Genomic DNA, 18598 nt, shown 5'->3' on the forward strand with positions numbered 1-18598 from the left:
CGAATTTTTCATTTTGTTTTGCTTTGATAGTTTCAACATGTAACCGTTTTGGGGCTTTATAGGCCAGTTACCCTTTATTTATGGACATTAATGATAGAAAGATGACACACGATTTGAGAGCATGTAAATTGGGTCTAGGGCAATTACCCCCTGGGCAATTACCCCGCACCCTTCCCCTGGCCCTAATCCTAATCCTAATCCTGAACCTAATCCTATCCCTAACTCAAACTCCTAACCCTAACCCTAACCCTAACCCTAATCGTTACTCTAAGCTTACCACTAACCAGTATTTAGCCGGGGGGTAATTGCCCTCTCGGGGTAATTGCCCGGATACGATGTACCACAATCCAATACGGTGAAATTCTATGGGACATTTACAATTGCCTTTACCAAATCTGTGAGTGAGTTTTACATTAAAAAAAAGAAAAATGCTAGCACTATCGACACCCTTTAATTTCATTATTTAAGGCAATGATACGACTAGATCAGAAAAGTTTGAAAGGTATTTCAGTATATTTGTCACAAATGAATTGAATGATGCTAATGGGGAACTTGTAGCTGATGAATGTCACCTGACAAAATGGACATGAAACAAATGATGTTTCAAAAATAAATCTGAAAAGAGACGGTCGTCTGAGAAACGGATGCCGTCCATTTCGTTGCGGCGGATGCTCAGCAGGTCTTCTCTTCTTGACAAATGACCAAAAATAGCTTTTGCAGAAATATGGTCACGCTCTCTGAAACGAAAAAACAACAACAACAAACAAACAAACATACTAACAAATAGTATAGACGTGAAACTTGAATATACAATGTAATATGTATTTGTATATGTGTATATATGTATACGTAAATGTATGTATATTTATATATTTATATATAATTTTCGCATCGATGCGTACTTATTAGAACATGTTGTCATTCTGTGCAATGTAGTGAAAATATGAAAAGATGTTTAACTTATTCAGAGGCAGCACATCGCTATACACGCATAAATGAATACATACATTCATCGTATGATACAGAAAACTGTTTATGAAAAATCAATAAAACTGTATCCCTGGAGATGTGTTTTCGGAAATTTCTTAGAGTCACGTACATCGTGGAACACGCTTTAAATTGCCAGCTGGCGGTCGCAGATGAAATGAAGCGTTGGAAAGGTTAGATTTGATAAAAGAAAAAATTACAACAAATGAAAGAAATCGAGAAATGAGTTCAATTTCCATTTACATGATGTCACATTGTCGCAATTTACATAGACGTAGAAACGATCTTAATAACAATTTAAAAAAACCAGAATATTTACAACATCTTAATTTTACCTGACATTCCGACAAGCCAAACTGGCTTGGTTTGCCACTTCACTCCTACCAGGTAGACGGGGATACCAGCGGCTGTTATGGCCAGACCTATCCCACACTCAACGGGTGCCGAGTACAGCGACATGATCACAACGAACAAGGCAAAGCACGAAAATATGATCGGAATAACCACGGGAATCTGCAGTGGAGTATAGAAACATTTGACATATAAAAAGTGGGAAAAGCAACAACAACAACAACAGAAGCATCATTTGAAGTATCACTTGAAAGACGATCTTGGTAGATTAGTTGACGAAATACGCATGACTCGAGCTATAAAGCTATATCGATAGGTGTTATTCAATCAAGGACAAAAAGGAGGGCAACCTCACATGTTACAAAAGACAACAGCAGCAAACCAAAAGACAAAACATTATCAATTAAGTGTTTCCTGCCTTTTCAGAGTTTTGTGCAATCAAGTTTTTAAACCTGCTGGAAACAGACCTACCGTAATCAGATTGCTTGCTACAAAAATGGACCTCTACTAACGAATGAACTTTCAACGAAACCTACCACTTTGAGGAACAAGATCCGCCGCTACCTGACTATGCGCATCTCAATGAGTACACACAGGTGTCTCAAAAATGATGATTGCATAATCATGCATCGTCACTGACAAAAGAATTGTTTCCCTAATTCTGGTCTTATTTGGCTGATGCGCCTTTTCAGACTGAAACGTCTTGGATTAAACGCCAATGATGAGAAGCAGCAAACCTCAGAACACGACTGATCTCGTTTCATTGGATTGGAAATTACCGATTCGCTCGCTAGCACTCACACATATGACAGACATATCATCTTCCCTTGCTACTGTATCAGTTTTTACTCTGGAAACGGAAAAGGTGGAAAATGAGATGACAAATCATGATCAATTAGCTAAAAACTTAGCTATCTCTTCAAAAGTACCTGCATTTCGCTAATGAAAATGTCTGAGAGGTGATTATACCAATACATACCACAACTGCACATGCATTCTTATTTAAGACAGTTGTTATCTTCTGCGCATTTAGTTTATAGATTTTTCAAAGCTGCGTTGTGTTTTGCCAAGGGTTGCCGGCGGCGGAGTTTATAAGATCAAAGCAGGGAGGAATGTTCATAATGCTTTTGTGACACTTTTGACATAGACAGAGGCATGCATTCATTAAGGAAATGAATGTCCATGTGTAGTAGGTCCATGCTACACATGAAGTACTTTTCATTTATATCAAGCTGTCTGAGACGAGAAGGGAGGTGTTCCACCTTGCTGTTTAATCATATCTCTCTCTCTCTCTCTCTCTCTCTCTCTCTTTCACAATATTCGCGCTACTATTCCATAAAATGGTACTTTTACTTTACATCTGACATTATGCTATCATCAACGACAGAGCCAGAATTTTCTCAAAACCTTATTCTCTTCAGCCCTAACAGTTGAAGGAAATTAGTGAAAACAATCAATCCGACAAAAGTTGGCAACTGGCAACAATATGTACGATAGTGTATGTCAAAATCGTAATTCTCCTTCCGATCATTGATTAAATGCAATTTAAAGGGGATGGCTAGTAACTGATCAATATGGGAATCAGTGGGAATGTTCAGGGAGGAATGTTCCAATCCTTGTGGGATTTATCTAAGAATACATTATATATCTATTGTTGTGTGAAAATTGTTTGCTTCAGAATGGTCTCATATTCAAGTATTGTGCAGTTTAATGTTTCCAGGTTAGCAAGCCTGTACAGTGACGGGGCATTAGACTGCACATTACTTGAATATGAGACCGTTCTGAGGCAAATAATTTTCACACAACAATAAATATATAATGTATTCTTAAATGAATCCCACAAAAATTGGAACAATCATCTCCCAGCATTCCCACTGATTCCCACTGATCAGTTACTAGCCACCCCCTTTAACAATAAGCACAAAACACCCAATCAACTTTGCACCTATTCAAACTCGAAAACAGGAGACGTAATTAAAATGCATGAAGAGCTCCTATCCGCAAAAAATGTCTGTGTATAGAGCATGTGTTCCTTCCTTCGACAAGTTTAACCATAATAGCTTCGTTGCTGGACTTCGATGTGCCATAGATACGATCAATAATGCTAATTGTGTCATATGTCATGTTCTTAGATAAATTACTTTTATTACAAAAGAAGTCACTCCGTATTATATGTCATACTGCATTTCTGTCTCATACTGACCCGTTATTTTTTGAAAACAAAATATTGAAAATCAAGGATTTGTATTTGTATAATCTAGGACAATTTATGTTTATGATAGAAAAATCTTCCAAATATAATATAATATTATTTGAAACAATGTTTCCAAGAAATCAGTCCGTTCATAATTACCCAACAAGGCGTTCGAATGAGTTTCATTTGCCCTTTTTCAGAACCCTACTGGCTCAGAACACCTTTATTTACGATGGGCCAAAGTTTTGGAACTCACTTCCTAATGATATTGTAACAGCACGAACTTTGAATTCTTTCAAGAATAAATTGAAATTATTTTAATTGAAATCTTATAACATATTACCGGACTAGGTTTGTTTCATTAACTCAATTAAGTTATCACTTATCTTTATATATATATATATATATATATATATATATATATATATATATGTATATATATATATATATATGTATATATATATATATATATATATATGCATTTATCATTACACATCAACTATCTTTTATCATGAGAGTAAAATAATCTGTCGAATATAAGTTCTCCTCAAATATGACAGTCATCGAATAATGCATCATTGTGTCTATTCTTTGCTTTTAATATGTCCACTCTTTTGTAGTTTTTTCTGGTATTTGTACCCAATCCTTATATTCACAATATCATTCAAGGGTGCGTCTTATTACTCCTATACATCCTGGAAATCTGTTTGCTTGTGTCCACGATGGCGTGTGTTGCAGTTTCATTTTATTTTGTTTCCCTTTTCTCTTTTTTTTTTCGTTCTTTCCTGTTATTTCATTTCATGTCAGTTGACATTGGTTTCTTTGATTTTGTTTCATATATTTGTTTGTAGTTTCATGAAGCCATTATTTGCTTTTTATGTATGTCTGAGGGTCCCATATCGTACAAGCTTGGCTTTTCAGTGGGACCCTCCATTTCCATTCCCATCCGTGTAATATGCATATGTATATACCTTATAAATGCAATTATGTCGTTACTCATCATCACATGTATCTTGTTGATGTACGTTTATCGAAATTACTACAAATTTGTTTTGTTTATGCATTGAATATCATTTCTCCTGTTTATTTAATGGAAATGAAAATAAAGTTGAACTTGAACTTGAACATGTTATGGAACGCAACGGGTCACACCGTTCCCCCGAGAATGACATTCCTGTAACTTTTTAACAGGATCCGCCATGCCACCTTTGGTGAAGGCTTGTATACCTTGAACGGGCGTGGTGCGTCCGGGTGCTTCCAACGATGATAGGGAATAGTCGCTACGGCCAGAGCGATAAAGGCCCACCGAGAGAAGCTGAGGAAGTTTAGGAGCTTGTACACATTGTCACTCGTCAGCATCAGCAAGCAAATTGGCAACTACGAAAAGAAGCAAAGTAAAATTAATGCATGTTTGTGATGTTGGGGAAAAGTATGACGTCACTATCACTAACAGTGCACGGTTCAAGAACACATTGATATATTTAAAGGGACTGTACAGTACTGGTTGAGGTGAGGATTCAGCTTGTAGCATTTTGCGAGATATTTAGAAACCACTCTATGAAATGTGAAAAAGCATAGAATTCTAAGGGGAATCAAATGTTTATTTGATGAAAATCGGTTTTGAATTGACTGAGTTATCTAAAACAAGGTAAAACAAAGAGATCCTAATAAAAGTCGTGGCCTGTCGCATTTTATTAGGATCTTTTTTTAATGATATCTCAGCCATTTCAAGGCCAATATTCATCAAATAAATATTGAATCCCTCTTGAAGTTACATGCTCTTTCATGTTTCATAAGTGGTTTCTCATTATCTCATCAAAAATGTTATAAACCTGAATCCTCACCACAACCAGTACTGTACAGTCCCTTTAAATAATTTTCTACGGACTACATAATTTAATTCCAATGTAGGATGTTAACAGTTGAGCATGATGGGTCCTTTCATATTTTGGAAGAAAAGGCGTCTTTCTTATCATTATTTTGTTGCATTAGAGTGCTGAATACAAATCTTCTACCATGTTTACCATATCATGTGGTAGATTGCATTTCGACAAATCAAACATAAATTGCACACATGGAATATCCGTGGAGATGGAAAATATCCGCGGCCTTCCGTTTCCTGAAGACGTGTTTGGAACTTGTCCAAAATGGGCTAATTGCAATGGTTCTTATCACCATATTTGGACCAAACGGAACACAATTCAAACTAGATTTACATGAAATTCGCTTCATGAAATATGTTATATAAATTCACTATTATTATTGTTACTAGTATCATTACTATTATCATTACGTGTATTATCATCAACACCATCCTCATCATTGTTATAATTATCAGTATCATTCACATTATTATTATTATTATTATTATTATTATTATTATCATTATTATTATTCATTTATTTATTTCCTTATTAATTAATTGATTTATTCATTTATCTATTCATTTTGCTTCTCTTTTCTTTTCATTAATAAACATAAAATCGAGCTATTACAAGTGGCTGTCTGAAAATGTTCTGTTACCATGACAGCGGCTGCAGGCAGGGGCGAGTAACATCGGATGTGGATCATGGAGGCAATCTTAGGCAGGTGTCCTTCGCGGGATGCCACAAACAGCATCCTTCGTCAACCAGAGGGGGCGGGATAGGTGGGGGTAGGAACACACACAGCATAAAGAAAATCCGGAACTCAACTTTACATTTATTATGTCATACAGGATAGAACATCATAAATTCAAACTTTTCATCTATTTATTGTCGTTTTTCATGCTAACGAATTGATGCTTGAATAGCACCCCTTTCTCGTATCATAAACATAACGACATAAAACACGTTGATAAAAAAATAGGAAGAGTGCTCGCACCTGGTGGTAATGATTGTGATAATTTCTAACAATGATGCGAAAAATAGCCCCGTTGATAACGGTAATTGTATCATTCTATGATTGTGATTATATTCATTGTATAACCATTATTACCAAATCATGCTGAAACACATTACTATAAGCACAAAATTTGGTGACAGCTTTGACCATGTGATTTTAAGAATAATGAAGATGGAGATGGAAAAATTGGACTACAATTTGGTCTCCCCCCCCCCCCTCCCACCCCGAATCTTCCATGAACAAACTTGAAACAAAAGCCATTAATGCCTACTCAGGACTTACTCACAGCTTTATAATGTCACTATTACTAACTTCTGGTACTACAGAGTAGATAATTATTAAAGATGTCTTAATATTTAGGTTTGGTCTCATGGGGTTGGGGCCCAGGGGGACATTGTGCCTATTTAAACAAATTGAGATTCAATCTTCCTATTATAGGATTTTGAAAATACCCGCCAAGTCTGGTGAAAACCCGACATTAGGTTTTTAAAGAAGAAACTAGTCATGTCAAATGTTTACGAACAGCGGATGACGACGACGCAAGACGGACGCAGGACAATGATCGCAATACCTCACTTGAGTCTGAGGCTCAGGTGAGCTAAAACAAAAACACACAAACAAACACACACATGCACGCGCACACACACACACACACACACACACATACACACAACACTTACCGAGACGATGAAAAAAGACCGCCATTGATGGATCCAATGCAAGATATCGAGACGCTAATGGACAGGACCCACCAGAATGACCCCAGAACTCGTCGCCCGTAGTCCTGCAATACAACGTCCCAAGTGTCAAATCAGGTAAACAATAGTTAATATAACTAATATGCGATTATATATCGCGATCAGTATCCGATGCGATTCATTACACTTCCAGACCACTGTATTTTCCCTGTTTGTCGTTCCAGCATCCTGACCTCCTCGTTGGAGACAGAAGTTATTTGAACTTTCGCCTCTGGACTCTGATACGCATGTCCTTCGCCTGCTTCATTCTATTCTATGTACATGTATTTCTGTTTCCCTCTTTTCTATACATGATCGTACGGCGTCAGTCTGTCAATGTCTGCTTGAAAGTCGACTAGATCTTGGCAGTACAAACAAATCCTTATTACTGAATGACTATAACTGTAAGAGCTAATTGTTGTTGTTGTTGTTGTTGTTGTTGTTGTAGCTGGGGTTTTTTTTTCTCGGCATCACTGTTCAATGTGAAGTAACGGTTTCCATAGCTTTGCACCAGCAATAACAACAGATCCGCTTATCCATTCAGTGATCCACTGCTACAGTGCTAGTAACCCAAACCCTGCCCTCTACAAAAAAAAAGGGTCAAATTTGCCTTAATGTCATGCATGGGCCCGTATCCTTATGCAAATTATCTTCTTCACGACTTCACACGAACAGAGCAAAACACATGATTTCATGACTAAAAATAAAATTGTAAGAGTGGCAATAACGGAGCAAAATGCAAAATGCAGGCCTACAGCTCATAGCTTTATCACCAAGTACCAGCATGATTATTATTTCAATTCAATTGCATTTAAGTACAACAAAGCACGCACTACACAAATCGTATATCGTTTTATCAATTTGCAAAAAAAAAAAAGAAGGTACATATACATTAATGCACATATATACATAATGCACTGGGGATCATAAAGTTTTAATAGCATTATGTGTTATCTATATGCAATATATACGTGCAATACATGAGCAATATTGTATGTGCAATATAATGTGTAATAACACACAGTGGGGCATTGGACCATTCTTACGACTGCAACGGCGCTGGACGAGAGGATCTCTATGGGAGAGAGAACAGCGAAGTAAGCCACGTTGGTCAGCGTGTAGAGACAAGACACAAGGAGGATTGATATGATCAGACCGTATGGAAGGGTCCTGTAGAGATGCAATCATTTACACCAATAATACTGTGAGTTAACAAAAAAAAAGGACAACACAGAAATATACGGAACACAAACACACACACGCAGACACACATAAAACAACAGGGTCATTTTGTCATCCTGTTGATAACGTAGGGACGTCTACTTACAGAAAGCAATGATATTGATGATGATGATTGTAATGATAATAAGAATGAAAATGAGATGATGATAATGGCAATGGTCTACTCATTATAATCATAATAGTTTCTATAGTAACGTAAAATGATCCTCTGATATAATATTTGTGAACATAATCGTTACAATGCTGATTTTGAGTAGTTAACACAACTCAAATATGCGACAGCTGCATTTTGACAGTAATATGAAAAATTACTTTTTTAAAGATCAAGACCAATTGAGCCGGTCAGACAGAGAATTCGATTTGCATAGTATTCGTACAATACACTTTCTCAATGTCGTCTTTAATCTGATGCTTTTTATTTTTTACTCGACTTCTCAGTTATTATAATACAAGACCACCAACTTCGTTTACGCGAAAACTAGGCATTGACTCGGATTATAATCAGCACGTTTAAACATTGGCTGTACCAACAAAGACGCGAGCAACCCTCATATCTAACAATACTCAACCATCTGACACGGAGTCACTTACCGGTTGATATTCACGATCTCCTCCGTGATCTGGGGTAAATATTGCCTGAATGGTGAAACGAAAATGGGAAATGAGCTGGGACTATATGTAAGCATAAAAAGGAGGCAACATAACCGCCCAACATTATACAATGAATATAAATGAGTAATTTCCACTGTATGGAGATTAATTGTAATTTCCGCATTACATGGTTTATTTCAGCAAATCAACTTAACCTTGACCCTTGACCTTTAACCTCATGACCCAAAACTTCTCAAGACAATATTATGTAATTCTTATATATGTATCAAGTTTCATGAAGATACCTTACCTTATCAGAGATATGGAGTAAACAAGAAAATTGTCGCATTTTCACTTGACCTGTGACCTTCGAGCGTTGCCTCATTATGGCCAAACCTTTCTCTATAGTACATGTATCTCTATCGAGAATTGTATCTCATCAAGTAATACATGTATCATACACTGAAGTTTCAGGGTGGCATACCTCGCAAGCATTGCAGAGATATACAAAATTTAATGGTAGAATCTAACCTTGACTTATGATCTTTGACCTTGAGTGTGTGCACCCGCAAGTAGATTGGTGCAGCTTCGTTCACTTAAATTCATACATTATAATTTCGTCAAGTTTCATTCGGATACCCTTAACGGTTCTCGAGTTACGTTGCCCACAAAACTGATTACAGAGGGACGGGCGGATAATCCGAAAACATTATGCGATACTTAAGGATGGTATAGTTTTGGTAATGCTGATGAGAAACCTCTTATGAAATATCCAACTGAAAGTTTAAAATCTGATTTCCTACTTTGACCAAAGCTATATCATCTCTTTAATCCCTTATGGATATATTGTTTCAAAGTACATGTACTTTGCTCCGTATTAAGGATGCAGTTAACCGGAAGACATTGCTTTAATCGATTCCGTCACATTTCACACTTGTATCCGTTATAGACTTCAGAACTTTGGAACCGTCATTTATTCAGATATAGCATTGTGTTACTTTAAAACCTGCTGAGGCATCGTTGTATCTACCTTTAGAATCAATTTCAATGGCTTTTTTAACCCTAAATAGGCCGGGGGGGGGGTTGAATCAACCCCCCCCCCCCTCGACGTTTTTCACGATCTTTTTTGACCACGCCGTTCGGTGACTTTTTACTTTCAAGTATCGCGCATCTTTGACACCATTTTCACGAAAATCGCGCATACCGTTACGACCCTACATCACGATCTTTTGTACATGCCTGTCAGACCAAAAAGGGTTCAAAAACGTGATTCTGTGTATAAAGTCTATGCAAACTGAGTTTTCTCACATTATTCATAAAGATATGATTATTTTCATTTTCACAGGCTGAAATCAATCAATTTTAGCCTAATTATGCTTGCAAAAGGTTCCGTCATAAATTTTGCGAAAAAAAATCAAACAAAAGGTTGAAAAACAAATAAATACATAAGAAATTCATGAAACAATAAAATACATACGAAATTAAGTTTGATACCAGATTTTTTTCAAGTACATTGTTAGGAATGCAACAAAAAATGTTATCATCCTCCACCCCCCCCCCCCCCTGCCATTTTTTGCTTATCAAATCTTACAATTCTAATCAAGATATAGTGACGGCCTTATAGATAGCGATTTATACCAAAAAACTGAGGACTTAAAAAAAACACTCTAAATTAGTGCGCGCCAGTGAGCCGAAATTTGTATATTTCTGCGTCATCATCACGTTTTGTTCTTATCTCTCTTTTGATAAATTTTGGCGAGCGAGCGCAGCGAGCGAGCCGAAAATTTTTGTATTTCATCTTACAAAACATGGAATTCTTGTCATTTTTTGCTTATTAAATCTTACAATTCTAATCAAGATATAGTGACGGCCTTATAGATAACGATTTATACCAACAAACTGAGGACTTTAAAAAAATACTCTAAATTAGTGCGCGCGAGTGAGCCGAAATTTGTATATTTCTGCGTCATCATCACGTTTTGTTCTTATCTCTCTTTATATATATATATATATATATATATATATGTATAAATTTCGGCGAGCGAGCGCAGCGAGCGAGCCGAAAATTTTTGTATTTCAGCTTACAAAACATGGAATTCTTGTCATTTTTTGCTTATTAATCAATTCTAATCAAGATATCGATAGTGACGACCTTATAGATAACGATTTATACCAACAAACTGAAGCCGAAATTTGTATATTTCCGCGTCATCATTACGTTTTGTTCTTATCTTTTTTGATTTGTTTTTTTTTTGCGCCCCCCCCCCGTATGTTCGAAACCGTTGGCGTCCTCTTTTGATCCAATCGGCGATCGCCTTCAGAACGAAAGAAATTGCAGCCGCTGCTCAGTGAAACATTTTGCCTGCTAAATATTAAATGACATGTGTGAGCACAATAGACATTGTCATTTTGTCCGCGTCATCGTCACGTTTTGTTCTTATCTTTTTCTTCCCTTTTTTGATAAATTTTGGCGAGTGAGCGCAGCGAGCGAGCCGAAAATTTTTATATTTCAGCTTACTAAACATGGAACTCTTTTCATTTTTTGCTCATTAAATCTTACAATTCTAATCAAGATATGATATAGTGACGGCCTTATAGATAACGATTTATACCACCAAACTGAGGACTTGAAAAAACACTCTAATAGTACGAGCGAGTGAGCCGAAATTTTTATATTTCTGCGTCATCATTGCGTTTTGTTCTTATCTTGTTTGATTTGGGGTTTTTTTGCGCCCCCCCCCCCCCGTATGTTCGAAACCGTTGGCGCCTTTTGATCCAATTGGCGATCGCTTCAGAACGAAAGAAATTGCAGCCGCTGCTCAGTGAAACATTTTGCCTGCTAAATATTAACTAACATGTGTGAACACAATAGACATTGACATTTTGTCCGCGTCGTCATCAAGTTTTGTTCTTACCTTCTTTTTTATATATATTTGGCGAGCGAGCGCAGCGAGCGCGCCGAAAATTTTTGTATTTCAGCTTACGGAACATGGAATTCTTGTGTGAACACAATAAACATTGTCATTTTGTCCGCGTCATCATCATGTTTGGTTTTATCTTGTTCCCCCCCCCCCACCTCGGCGACAGAACACCCCAAAAAACCCCGGCCTACGGTTAAATTGATGAGTTTTGAAAATTATTTTGTCTATTGATATGTCTAGTGACATATATTGTTGCAAAACATTGGATATGAAATCAATTATCAATTCTGGATGTGCACATCATCTCTAATTGTATTTAGTTGTAATGTTTGCGATATGGAAACTTTTTCTCGAAGGGGGCTGTTTTCTAAACTAAAAAACAAAACAAAACAAATTGAGTGTAAAATCAATGTGAATGGCCTAACCCATGGCTTGTTTTACGTGTAGAACCTTTACCTACATACAGTCAGAGCGAATAATTCAGAGACTGCGTATAGGGCCTAAAACTGCTTGAAGGGATCGTGGAATTTTGGTTGAGACCTAATTTCAGGTTTCAAACGTTTTTGGTGAGATAATGAGAATTAAACCTCTTATGAAATATGACATAGAACGTAATTCTATGAGGACTTCAACGTTTATTAATTGATGAAATTGGTTTTGAAATGGCTGAGATATCAAAAAAAAAGAGTGATTCTAATAAAGTGTTGGACCAACACTTTATTACGATCGCTTTGTTTTACTTTGTTTTAGGATGTTTCAGCCATTCCAATCCCGATTTTCATCAAATTAACTTTGAATTCCTCTTAAAATGGTATGCTCTGTACTACTAGTATATCATAAGTGTTTTCTTGGTATCTCGCAAAAAGTTAAAAGCCCAATTCTCATCTCCACCAATATTGTGCCATCCCTTTAAAGAACAATGCCGAAATTATCAAGGACTTGGCTGATATTCAAGTTGTTGTTGTTTTTCTAAGAAGTAAATTTCAAGCAGTAGACGAACATTCATGCACATCATGCAAGTGTCATGCGAATGGTTAGGGGGTGTTTTCACGTCTCCGGGGAAGGAAGGACTGGCATAGAGATCACCTACCAACCAGGGCCAGGTCAGGCCAAAACCACCTGACCTGGAATGGTGGAAAAAGCTGTACCCTTGGGGAGAGGTTGGTCTGTGTCGAGACCTTGGCATTCCGGTGGTGCCGTGTTTACCGCAAACAGCAACAGTGCATGGCCTCAATAAACCCAAACCCCTATAATAAGGAAACGCTCCATAGTATCATATGAAGGCTGGAATGTGGACTTGAGACAACGGCATGGCTGATGACCATGATGATATAAGGATTATAGGCCCATAATGATCACGTAGGTCTATTGTACTCATGTTTCCAAGGATAAGTATAGGGTTTTGATTAGAGACTGTATATTATCACGAATATCGAAATGCGTTGAGGAGTTGCACTGTACATACCCTGTATCATTAGTAATCTAATTTGATTGCAATTATATGCTTTCAGTATTTTCTTTCTGTGTAAACATTTGAGTTATAGTGTTTGACACTAAATAAAACGCAAACAAAACTGTGTGGCCGAAGTTCCAGTAGAACTGAACATAGATATATACTTGTTTCAGATAAACCAGTTGCAGTTCCGGTTGAAATCAATTAGAACCAGTTGAAAATTTCAATTGGTTGTAACGGGTTTTTCCTTCTGGGAAACAACAAATATAATCAGGCCAAGGAGGTATGTGTGTGATATACATTAATGAGCAGACATTTTGCTATAGCTGATATCAAATTTCGTATATCATGGGGAAAGAAAAGCGAAATAGAATCAAGGGGAAGTCTGTCTATGAATTTAACATTGCGGTGTGAGTCGTGAGTGTACGATGTGACGACAAAATTGTACTTGCATGTGGCACGCGCAAACGCGTGATTGGCTGTGCAATAACATGAAAACAAGGCTCATAGACCGCGGTCCGTATTCACCTTTTTTATAGTCAAGAAATAGTGGAAGCAAAAGAGTTTTATCATTAAAAAAAAACGGAAACAAAAACACCCATGCAGTCTACGTAACCATAAAACATCTATTGAGCGAATCTGGCACTGAAAATGCGATTGATATTTTCAGCATTGAATTGCTCGTACGCAATCTTGGAATCAAATTGAATGGGAAAATGTACAATGTAATATACAGTAGTCGATTCAATATACTGACATAATGGAAAAAAAATTGCGATGCACTTCTTTGGGCATGAACATGGTAAATACATTCACAAGGTGCAGAGAGATCGCTATTCTTTGGTGCTGGTTCTGCTTTGTACAACTGGTTCTGCTTTGTACAACTGGTTCTAATCTGATTTCCCAGCTTTGCCAACATTTGAATGGATATCTATGTCTACTGGTTATGAATAATTGATCTATTGTGACAAAATATTTCTACGAACTCTTGGTCTATCACAAAAAAAAAGAAGATTTCAAAGTTGCATACGGATCATGACTTCAAGAAACCAACAAATTAAATAAACATGCATGGAGGAACGACAATTATCACCTGAGATTTTGGCTCGGTGTCAGCAATGGAATACCGACACTGTGTGGCATATGGGCAAATATATCTAATTATAGGAAAGTAAAGATTTTATTAGTCTGCATGGCTGCATAATGTCTGTCATGTAACAAGTCGAACTGCGCCGGAATTAGGCCTACGTGAATATAAGTACACAGGAGTACAAATTGGGGACTCATATTTCCTTTTATACAAACTTTCAGCTTAACCCCGAGTATTCCGAGTTCTATGAGTTTTGCATTGACAGCGGTGCCTGGAAAAAAGCAGTCAGCCTCATGTCTTGCCTTGTACAGGGGTTTATTGACTAAACCTGTATTTCACAGACTGTGGCAATGAACCTTTTCCAAAGTAGGTCTCAATGTCGTTTGGGTTTTTTTATGCTCCATGATACATGTATGGCTGCTCCTATATACGTACAGTCTGCACGCAAAGGACATAAAAGGCACGGATGAAATATGGAAGTATAGTGTCCTATAGCAATATCTGGTTGGTCTGACTGACAATCGTGGCGAGAGCACAGAATCCCTCATATATCGTGAATGTTTTCTTTCTTTTCTTCGTTTTCTGACAGCGACCATGATAACATAATATAAAAGAGTAAGTTTCATAGCCCAAACAACAACTACGGGCCCTATGTATACGTCTATCACCTGCCTATATAGTCGAGGTTATCGTATTTCATGGGTTCGATTGTCGGATTTGTGTTGACGGAAACTAGATGAGCTGAGCTGGCACGCAGATAACACAAGGTTTCATATATCCAACGATAGACTACTGATCGAGAGACAAGCATAACTGTGAGGTTTGGAGGTGTTCTTTTTCAGATTCTCATTTTGTTTTTCTCCTAAGTAAGACGACGTCCCGCCAGGAGTTCAACAAGTTCCCCTGACACCTGCCTGTTACTTACCATCCGGCATAAGCGAAGAGAGCATAGTAGACAGCGAGCGGCAGCTTAGTGTACTCGAAGTTTTGTGAGGATTCGAAGCTGTGCTCGAAGTTGGTCGTGCCGCCTAATGGTTGCAAAAGTTTTAGTTATAATTAATCAAATGCTTACTCAATAACAATAGTGCATAATATTACATGATTTTCATTTCATTCATACGACTCAAGAATGTCCATTACACATCATATTTCTCTCCTTGATTACGGCGTATAGTCATCTATAGGAGACAAATTCCCCTGTTAGCATTTTCCTGTTTTTCCATCGGTTGGTGTCTCCATTATTCCGTCCGATATCTTCCATATTTGGTCTGTATAAACAATTGATTAAACACATTACAGAATTACTGTAGGCCTAAGTGAATACGATGAACAGAAAAGTAAAAATATAATAGCACTCACCTTGACCTAAGACTACCAACCCTGAGATGACGATGACAAGAATAGCCAGGAACTTCGCCACACTGAAAACGACTTGTACACGCCTACTCCACGTGACACTGGCGCAATTAACGTAAAACACCAGACCTATGAGAGTTGGTACCATAAATGCATACACACATGAATCGTCTTGAAACTAAATCTTCGAATATGTAATGCTATGCTGTAAAGTAATGTTCTGGTTTGTGGAACATATTTTTAACATTGTATGAGGAGGGCGATTTTCAGCATCAAATGCAGGGATGTGTGAGATACAGGCGGCCGTTATAGGGGAGAAAAAATTGTTTACTCCATGATCGACTTTTATAGATGACCATGCCAAAACACCAATGCCAGAATACGTTTATACAGCATCCAACACAGGAAAATTCGTGCCTTTCCATATCTCGCAAACGTCTCCTCCAACCCCCTCTCAAATATACATTGTAAGCACAAGACCACGCACGCCTCATCAAGGAATTACCGACAGTCCACCCGATTAAAGGGACCGTACAGTTCTGGTTGAGGTGAGGATTTAGCCTTTAATGTTTTGCGAGATATTCAGAAACCACTCTATGAGATGTCAAAGAACATACAATTCTAAGGGGGAATCAAAAGCTTATTAGATGAAAATCGGTTTTGAAATGACGGAGATATCCTAAACAAAGTGAAACAAAGAGATCCGAATAAAAGTCGTGGCCTGTCGCCTTTTATTATTATCGCTTTTTTATATCTCGGTCAGTTGAAAACCAATTTTCATCAAATAAACCTTAATCCTTCTTAAAATTACATGCTCTTTCATAATTATTTCATAAGAAGTTTCTCATTATCTCACCCCCCCCCCCCAAAAAAAAAATGTCATGAACCTGAATCCTCCCTATTAAACCAGTATTGTACAGTCCCTTGAAGAAGTCAAAAATATCTGCAGGCATAAAATACAAAATGAGATAGCAAAATCCATGGTGTAACGGAGATACCGGAGGTCAAATTTGTAATGATGACCTCTCGAAAATCACGATGAATTACGATCACCAGGCCGCTATACTATATCAAACAAAAAGTATACACTGAGCTTCAGTGGAGCTTGATGTTTTGAATTTGCATAATGGTTATCGCCAAAGGTATTTATTATCATGACCCCATGAAACTGACATTGTTTTGCACTTACCAGAGTTCATGCGTGTAGACTGGGATACACTATTATGGGCATGGTTCTACGTATATTTGCTCCGAGCTGCGACAATAACACTGCTCCCATGAAATATCTGCACTCTAAGGCAACAAATCTTCTTTTTAGCCACAAACATAACCCTATGACCTTCATCCTAATCCTAATCCTCACAGCAAGTTAAACCTAAAACCATCACAACCCTCACCCAAACCCAAGTCCTTGGAAGAAAAAACAAAACAAAACCGGAGCAATTGTCGAAGCAGCAAATGCCGTGTCACCTATTGTGAATGATATCATAATGTAATATGGCTAAACAAATTCGCACACAAACATAACAAATTAAAGGTGAACTTTGCCCATTGACATCATATGGCTACTTCTATTTTACATTTCTTCAGGTAATCTTGCAAGGAGTAATATCAGTCCATTTTGTTACCCGACAAGATTCCGACACTGCAAATCGATAATAGCACATGCACAGATCAGGTCAATGTTTGAACCACTGGGTATAGCATATATGGAAATAATAGACATGGTCTGCAAAGCGGCTTTACCAGCTGTAGAGCAATCACTGATCAGTTGAATAAGAGTCACATTGTCAAGATGTCTATCATTAAGTTCATAATCATACATGTTTAATTAAAAACTGAAATATAAAAAAGAGAAATTATTGCTGTTTAAAGACGTATATACCATTATCATTATGACCGAAATTAATCAAAAGTCCTGAATTTGCATCAAGGTCCGGTCAAGTGAGAAAGACTGCACCCCCCCCCCTAAAAAAAAAGTTTTTTGTAAGACACCATGTTTTATGCAGGATGTACATCTTTATCGCTCTTTGTTTTCGTGGCTTGTTCCTAAATCACGCCCAGAGGCCGAGTTGGTGATTACAAACATCTTCTAACTTACACAGGGCACAAGCCGCAAGAAGCCGTTCAGCGAGGAAAGGCGCATTGTCGCAGCCGTAGAAGAAAGGAGCTAAGGCGTACTTCGCGAAGGTGATTGAGAGCACAGTGTAGGCTCCCGTCCTGACGGACACTATCGACGTCCACAGGCGGAGGAAAGCAAGGAGAGGGGACAAACCATCCAGGAGAAAGACGAAGTCGCCGCCCGACTTGACGAACGTCGTGCCGAGCTCGGCGTAGCTCAGCGCACCCATGATGGATAAGAAGCCGCTGGCAACCCACACGACCAGCGACATCCCGAGGCTCCCTGTGTTCGCCAGCACGCCTTTCGGGGAAACGAAGATTCCAGACCCGACGATGGTCCCGGCACCCAGAGCGACACAGTCGAGGAGGGACACCTGCTTACGAAGGACCACTTTCTGCGACGTCGAGTTGGTCTTCGTCGACGGTTTATCGCTGACACTGATGACATCGTTACTACTAGCAGCCATTTTACACTTTGTTTTTACTCCTCGGAATCTTCACAGGTTTGTTTGAGAATAATACGCAATCTAGAGTTTGACGACGAAGTTATCAGGACAGTTCATAGTCGGAAAGCCGTCACTCTCGGCTCTCCGAACATACTGAAAACGAAAACCGTCAAAGGAAAAGTTCCGCGCGCGCACGGAAATAAAACACATTATGTGCGTCCGAAGA

At 38.0% G+C, this 18598-nt stretch overlaps 1 protein-coding gene across 1 annotated transcript; it reads right to left on the bottom strand.

Annotated features, from left to right (window-relative positions):
• Positions 1-672: 672 nt before the first annotated feature.
• Positions 673-18393, bottom strand: LOC139735726 (cystine/glutamate transporter-like). The gene is made up of 10 exons (XM_071646476.1): positions 17907-18393; positions 15809-15934; positions 15375-15477; positions 8986-9030; positions 8199-8322; positions 7096-7199; positions 6056-6152; positions 4760-4909; positions 1323-1500; positions 673-737 (listed from the first exon to the last, which is right to left on the bottom strand). The coding sequence occupies exons 1-10, from the start codon at positions 18391-18393 to the stop codon at positions 673-675; spliced, it is 1479 nt and encodes a 492-aa protein (XP_071502577.1).
• Positions 18394-18598: the final 205 nt, after the last annotated feature.

This window comes from Diadema antillarum, unplaced genomic scaffold, assembly GCF_040938485.1.
Source record: "Diadema antillarum isolate AM-2024a unplaced genomic scaffold, OU_Dant_1.0 scf00000028, whole genome shotgun sequence".
NCBI lineage: Eukaryota > Metazoa > Echinodermata > Echinoidea > Diadematoida > Diadematidae > Diadema > Diadema antillarum.